This window comes from Podarcis gaigeae, assembly GCF_964106915.1.
Source record: "Podarcis gaigeae genome assembly, chromosome: 17".
Lineage (NCBI taxonomy): Eukaryota > Metazoa > Chordata > Lepidosauria > Squamata > Lacertidae > Podarcis > Podarcis gaigeae.
This window is the reverse complement of record NC_139694.1, coordinates 37,784,878-37,792,341: the sequence shown is the minus strand read 5'-3', so window position 1 is coordinate 37,792,341 and position 7,464 is coordinate 37,784,878. Positions and strand designations below refer to the sequence as shown.

The 7,464-nt window shown below is 49.7% G+C and overlaps 1 protein-coding gene across 2 annotated transcripts; it reads right to left on the bottom strand.

Annotated features, from left to right (window-relative positions):
- Positions 1 to 2,729: 2,729 nt before the first annotated feature.
- SLC10A3 (solute carrier family 10 member 3) lies at positions 2,730 to 6,993 on the bottom strand. 2 transcript variants are annotated; one of them, XM_083719416.1, is made up of 2 exons: positions 6,650 to 6,993; positions 2,730 to 4,640 (listed from the first exon to the last, which is right to left on the bottom strand). In XM_083719416.1, exon 2 carries the CDS (start codon positions 4,436 to 4,438, stop codon positions 3,146 to 3,148), a length of 1,293 nt encoding a protein of 430 aa, XP_083575542.1. In that variant the 5' UTR covers positions 4,439 to 4,640; positions 6,650 to 6,993; the 3' UTR covers positions 2,730 to 3,145. The 2 variants fall into 2 exon arrangements, with proteins under 2 accessions (XP_083575542.1, XP_083575543.1); XM_083719417.1 differs by having other exon boundaries at positions 6,454 to 6,673.
- Positions 6,994 to 7,464: the final 471 nt, after the last annotated feature.

Here is a 7,464-nt window from a genome sequence, read left to right as displayed (position 1 = left end):
AGATGCTTTGCGAAGGGTAAACTGCAGTTACCAGGATTTGGGGTGTGGGGGCTTTGAATATATGGTGTGCACACAGCCCTGACCTGCGCTTTCAAAGGTATTCCTCCTGAAATGAGTTGGGCAATATCTTGCCTGAGAAGAATTCCTCACCTTTGTAGCTCCCCTGTGTTTTTGGCAGGAGCCTTTATGCCCTTCAGCCATTTACTCCCAGTTGCTACTCTACACATTTTATTTATTTGTAGAAACAGATGCTGATATGGAATAAATAATAATATACTTATATGGAACCACTGTTTTTGTGTTAACATAGTCACAGAAACCCCTAAGCCAAACTGACAAATTTCAACCTGCTCCTTTGAATGGCTATCTACACATCACAACCTCTAACGCTGTGGGAACTAAGAAAGATATCAAAGGGGGGAAATGAGCAAAAAGTCCTCATAAAATCTCCCCAATACTTTTATTCCAACACATTAGTGTCCCCCATCTTGCCTTTCAAGCCCTATCTCATACTCCCTTCACGGGAAGTAGAGCAGTTTAGAAGATATGGGATTTTTCTTTTATCAGCAGGGGTGGGGAAATATTAGTCGACCACTTCTACTTAGCAAAGCACAATATGGCAGTCCTGCTAGTTCTGCCCCTTCAACAGCCTACCTTTGGGTACACTTGGCACTCTAGGTGGGCTCTACCAAGTGGCCTTCATGCCAACACTTTTTTCTTTTTAATCTGTGAAGCCTATGTTAATAAAGACATTGCCCAGAAGCTCTTCGGTGAGCAGGTTCCAGCTCTGCTACCCAACGGGGCTGCTGAGTGGAGGTGTTGGTAAAACTGATGCAAACATCCTGGAAGAGCAGCTCTATCTGGGCTGACATGGGATATGCAAGGAGGAGAGAAAAACATGACACCTGACCACAAAGAAGTTATTTCGAGAGTGGAAAGTAACCGTCCTCCAACACCCACCTCTAAGTATAATGGAAATAGCCAAGCAAATCGACAAAGATAATGCCCAGCAATGGATTAAAGGATACGGGAGCTCTACAACGACTGAATTTGAATTCTATACATCTAATGCCCTTAGGCAACCCTCATCCACAGATGTGGAACCGTTATGAACATCCTGCTAATCCCACAATTTTCATTAGTTGAAACCCCTCCCCCACCCCGACCATTTCCGGAATGCATCTATGATACCACTTCTCTTTTTCATTTAACTTCCTCTTCAAAGCTAGATTACAACTTCCATCACACACCATTACTCAAACTTACAATGTAATCCTATGCATATTTACTCAGAAACAATTCCCACTGAATTTCAATGAGACCTACTCCCTAGTGCGAGTAGGATTGCAAACATTAGCTAGTACTCATTCTTACTGCCCTATCAAACAATGAAACAAACCATTCCACGAAGACTTTTGGAGCAGAACATGCCTCTCCCCACCAAGACTAGAACAGAACAGGCATCTCCTTACCTCTCCTGAATAATTACAACACATGAGGGGCTCCCAGTTTAGGTAGGTGTGGGTGTGGGTGTGTCCTAATTTACTCTATTCTCTGTCTGATTGTTAATCCATCTCCAGTGCTGTCCACCCAACCAGGCAGTGCAGGGGATGGTGAGTGGGGTGATGAAAGGGAAAGTGGTCCATAAAATGGATTTGGGGCCATAGTTGAAAAAGTAGATTGAACTCTTTAAGCTGACGGGTGAGAAGGGCAGTTTAGTAGTAGTAAAGTCACTGTTTTCCTCTGGCACAAGATCAAACACCTTTAATTGAGACACTCAACGCAGCAAACGATTACTGCCCTCAGAACAAACTGTGCTAGACGAGAGGACTGGGCACAAATGTCACCACCTTCCACCATGTCCCCTGTGGTATGCCAGACACAGCCAGCCTGGAAATAGTGAAAGGCAAGCAGGCTGTGATCTATACTCAGCAGGCATTCTGCATGAGTAGTGAGAGCTGAAGTTGAACTAGCTCAGAGGTGGCCAACGTGTGGTTTTCCCACTGTTGGACTTTAGCTCCCTTCACCCCTGACCACTGGCCATGCTGGAGCCGGAGGCCAACAGGTTAGTGCCTGCTGGTCTAGGAGGATACTGAAGGTTGATGCAGCAGAGCTGGCTCTTCAGAGGCCAGAGGTAGAGTTCCTTTTGTTCAGACTGCTGAGCGACAGCATGGTCTGCCTATACAATTCCTCACTGCCTCCATTTAACAAACTTGTTTAACGGTGCAAAAACATTAATAAGAAATTTGTTTACCAGAAGCAACAGTAGAGAGGATGCATATATATTCTTACACACCCTTATGCACACACAGGGAGGGAGACTACAATGCCCCTCTCATATTCCCTGTAATTCTCTGAAGAAAACGATCACCCAACTCCAAACTTTTTTTTACTTCATTATATAAAAAGCAAAGGTAGCTATCTCGGTCTATAAGAAAATAATAATAATCCAAAATCCACAGTTGGGCAACACCTTTATTAGGTCCTACAAGTGACATTTTGGTTGGCTGTAATAAAAGGCATCGCACAAGTGTGGATTTTGGAGTTTTTATTTGTTTCTGACATTTTCACCCAAGCCTTCAAGCACATTTCAGGGGCGCTAGCTTTTTTAAAAAATGTGAAAAAATCCTCCTAGGCTGCCTCCACGTCTGCCCATCACTCCACAAAGCCCCATTTCTGCAGCTCCTGGAAGGAAATAAGAAAGACAGCCACACAGAACATATTATCTCTTCGTTTTATTCAAACCCTGTATCCCTGGTGAATGGGAGAGAAGAAATGGGTCAGTTCCACCCCCCATCTTCCACCTCACAGTCAGTACAGCTCTAGCTCTAAGCTCCAGAGGCACCACTTGCTGTGTAGAAAAACAAGTAGACAAGAAAAAAGAAAACAAAAAAGGCCAGATGATGTGGATTCCTAACACACAAGCAGCCTCTGGGAGGTGTGTGCTTCTCACTTCAAAGGGCCCCTTTGGTACCCAAGCCACCCCTTGAAAGGTTGAGAGGCTGAGGTCTTGGAATCCACACTCCAGGGATGGGGGAAAGCACCCCAAGACCAGCTTCTAAGGCCTATGGTATCCGTCTCTTCTTGTCGGCCACAGCCAATGTTTTGACATCTTTGGTATCTGCCTCCCCTCACCCAGGAGCACTCAGGAGCCAGCAGAACAGAGTCTGTTGTATGCCAGGTTCCCCAAAACCAGCAACAACATCTCTGAAGTGCTGCTCAGGGCCACAATGAAGGGAGCCTGCGAGGCAAAGTCAGCCTGGGCCCGCTGGAAGGAGAGCTGCAGCACAGCCAGAGCCAGCAGGCTGTTCTGTACCCCAACCTCAATACTAACCGTCCGGCGCTGTGGCCCAGGCAGCGCTAAGCACCAAGCTAGCAAGTAGCCCAACAGCAGGCCAAAGAGGGGCACAGTGACGCCCGCCAGCACAATCGGGGCCTGCACATTCGCCAGGATAAAGGCGCCCATGTGGTACGCCATGAAGAGTCCTCCTATAATGAGGGTGAAGCTGAACGGCTTGATCAGGAGCAGCAGGAGGCGGGCGAGGCGAGGCAGCTTGCACTTGACCAACATGCCAGTGGAGATGGGCACAGCGATGAAGAGCAGGGTGATGAAGATCTTGAGGAAGGGGACGTGGAGAGTCTCGTGGGCACCCAGCAACCAGCCGTAGAACGTCGAGGAGAGTGGCATCAGCCCCGTGGCTGCAATTGTGGACAGGAGGGTCATAGAGATGGCCACAGTGACGTCGCCACCCAGCAGCAGACTGTACAGGTAGCCACCGCCACCGCCAGGTGAAGAGCAAGAAATGACCAGTCCCAAGGCCAGCGGCTTAGGCAAGGAGAAGGCCACGGACATGAGGTAGCCATACAGTGGCATGACCACAAACTGGCCTAGTATGCCTAGCATGACCGGGTGGGGTTGACGCACCAGGTTCCACAGGACCTCCACCTCCACCTTGCAGCCAAATGCACATTTGTTGAGGAAGATGAGAGGCAGGAGAGCATAGAGGATGGGGTTCTCAGAGAAGTGGCCCAGCCCCGATGATGCCACCGGCTCTGGAGCACTGACACGGATCTGGAAATCGGCTTTCTCGATAAGTCGGTTCTGCTCCAGCAGCTGCAGCTGCAGAGGAGCTAGGCCAGCTAAGCTGGACTGAAACCCAACCATAAAACCTCCTCCCCAGGAAGCGCTGACGTTCTCAACGGCAACAACGGTAGGCTCCAGAGATTCCGCACTCAGCCAAGCGTTGGGCCCTGAATAGCGGCAGGAAACCAGCAAGACACCACGGCTGTTTGCAGGGAAGTCAAATTCCAACGCTGTCCCGTCCCCCACACTAAGGTAAGGGCTGTCAGCAGTCGCTCCCTGAGCCCAACCAGCCACCAGCAGGTGGAGAAAGAAGAGGGCTGCCCCACCCATGGCACAGCTGGCTGGCAAAGTCATGTAAAGGACTCATTCCATGCAGAACTTCTTTCCCTCTCCAGCATGGACAGAACATGGATTCACTGCGCAGGGGCCATTCTCCTTTTGGGCTCAGGTCCAAGGGCACCCTCTGCTGATGCAACAGTGATGGCGCAGAAGCATCCAACCTAATCCGGGAGTGGATAGGGAGGCAGAGTGTTCAAGCACAGTGCACAGTGTTCACCTACAAGGAAATAAACACTGGTTAATTCTTAGAGGCACACACACCATGACCAAGTAAACCACTTCATCTGATCTACCAGGGGTCAGCAAACTTTTTCAGCAGGGGACCGGTCCACCACTGTCCCGGGACTATATATATTTTAAAAGAACAAATTCCTATGCCCCACAAATAACCCAGAGATGCATTTTAAATAAAAGCACACTTTCTACTCCTGTAAAAACACCAGGCAGGCTCCACAAATAACCCAGAGATGCATTTTTAATAAAAGGATACATTCTACTCATGTAAAAACATGCTGATTCCCGGACCGTCCGCGGGCCAGATTTAGAAGGTGATTATGCCGGATTTGGCCCCCGGGCCTTAATTTGCCTACCCATGTCCTAACCCAAGGAAGGATATTCTGGGCCTATAGCAATGTGACACCCTCCAGACGTTGCTGCACTCCAACTCCCATCAGCCCCAGCCAACGGCCAGTGAGTTTAGCTACTCTTGGCCTAGAGCATCCCAAGTGAGGGTTGTCATAATACTAACTGCAGAACCCTCTAATCTTTAACAGTCTTGCAGCCACAGATCCTCCTGTTCCACTGTTCCCTCCATTCCCAACAACTGGAACAAGGAGGGCTCTCATTCATTTGACCCTAAGGCAGGAAGGGTCACTGGGTGCTGAGACAATGAGCATGGCCAGGAACCCCCATCTGGGGGCAATTTCACAGGCTGGCTTGAATATGGGAGGGTGGATGACATAATCAGGATTATGAGAGGGGCAGAGGGATTGCCAGAGTGCTCCCAGCCTATGCAACCCTTTGCTCAACAGAGCTAATCCAACAAAAAGGCAAGTTGGTCAACCCACTGGGGCACCCAAATTTCAGGGTTCCTGCCCCAAATAGCTAAACAATGGTATGAGGAAGCGCCTGCCTGCACTTTCAAGCTAGGCAGCACCCCAGTAACCCTCAGACCTTCATCGGCTGCCCTGTGTTAAAAGTAAAGACGAGCATAACAATCTGTGTGTCAACATTTCAACTTGCCTAGGGCAGCAATAATACACGGGGGCAGCCCCACATTTATCTTTTCTTAAAATCCTGACAAGGAAGTACGTTTCCCCCTAACCTCCCTTTTAAATTCAGCAGATAGTTTTAAAAAGAACCGTGCTACTTCCCCTAGGCAGAGAAAGACTAAAGAATGATTTCCCCTGCCTTTCCATCTCAGGATTGTTTTAAATAGCACCAGGCTTGCCATAAATGTACTCGCTCTAGGTGTGTTCCATTTGTTTTGGCTTGACCTCCTACCATTCCCCTTTCTATCTGAGGTGTGCGTCTTTAAGCTGCTCTGTCCAGGCCTGAAGTGTTTCCAATTCCTCAAACATTTTTAAAGCCCACGAGGGCAAGGTGTTTCCCACAGGAATTGGCCCACCACCCATTGCACTCAGTGGCCCCTTTGGAAGAGGGGGCGCGCGCGCGTGAGCGAGAAAGGGGCAGGGAGATGAAGGGGAGCAGGAGGCGCAGGGCACCAGCAGCGCCCCCCCCCCCGCTTTGCTCTCCTGCTTCCCCTGCAGTTCAGCTGAGTCACTTCTCTCCCCGAGCCATAAACACCTGTTGGGAAAGAGCCGCTGGCCACAAAACTTGCTCTCTCTCTCTCGCCCCTTTTTTCTTAGGCAAGAGGAAAAGCTCGCCGCGCTCTCGCAACACTTTCCTCCAAACCGATTCCACTTTCCCTGAAAGGGAGGCGGCCCGTCCCTTCACCCCCCCCACCCAGTGCGTCCTCTTATCTCTCTCCCCCCCTCCCCCCGCCAAAAAACCCGCTACAAGAGTCTTACCAAAGAAAGACCCCCCAAAGTCAGCAATGATCCAGCAGCAAGAGCCTTGGGCAGCTCCCCCCCCTCCCGATTCTCTCCCCAGCCGTCCATTAAACAGAGTCCTCTGCAAAGGAGCGCTCAGGGAAGCCGCGATCCTCAGCCCGAAAATCTGCCCTGGTCTGACCCCTCCGCCTCTATCGCGCTCCCACCGCCTCACCTGCCGCCGCCGCCCCAGAGCTGAACTCCGCCGCTGGATTTGCTTGCGTTCTCCTCCTTCCTCCTTCCTTCCTTCCTTCCTTCCTCTCCGACTCCGCCCCCCGGGGGTGGCGGCGCATCACAATCATAGCCACGCCCACAGCAACTGAATGCGAAATCATGGCAGGATCAACCCGGGAGTTTAGCAGGGCATGCTGGGATTTGTAGTCTCCCCCGCAAAAAAAACATAAATAAATGCTATTTAGGTGCAGAGAACAACAGGAAAAACACTTCGGATCTGGTAGAAGCAAGAAGAATTCCCTGCCATGCGCTGGTTGGCTGGCTTGTGTGTGTTTTTAAATCTCAGAGAGCAGCAGGAGGCATTAAGCTCGCTCTGTGCCTCGATAAATAGGATCATAGGGGCTCTCTGGGTTCTGATTGGAGGAAGTGGACAACCACGTCTGTCCTAAATGGGAGATTAATAGCTACGTTCTGCTCTGTTTAGCAAAAACCCTTTGCCGGGTTGGCTGGATAAGCAAACTCGCTGAGCGCTGATTGGAAGACACGGATGCACTCCACCGCTAACTATCTCAATGGGATTAGGCGGTGATGTGATGGAATGGATTATGCTCATCCTTTTATTCGATTGGGCAATTTAAAGGCCTTCTATCCTCGGATTGATGGGATTGGGAGGCTTTTTGCTCTGCTGGGATTACGGATTCACTTGTATCAATTAAATGCATTTAGTTAGAGTATTTCCTGTGCTCAAGCAGAGGGTTTGGGATTATTATTTTTATTCAGGGATGATGAGAGGGAGGACTTTAATCATTGTTCCCC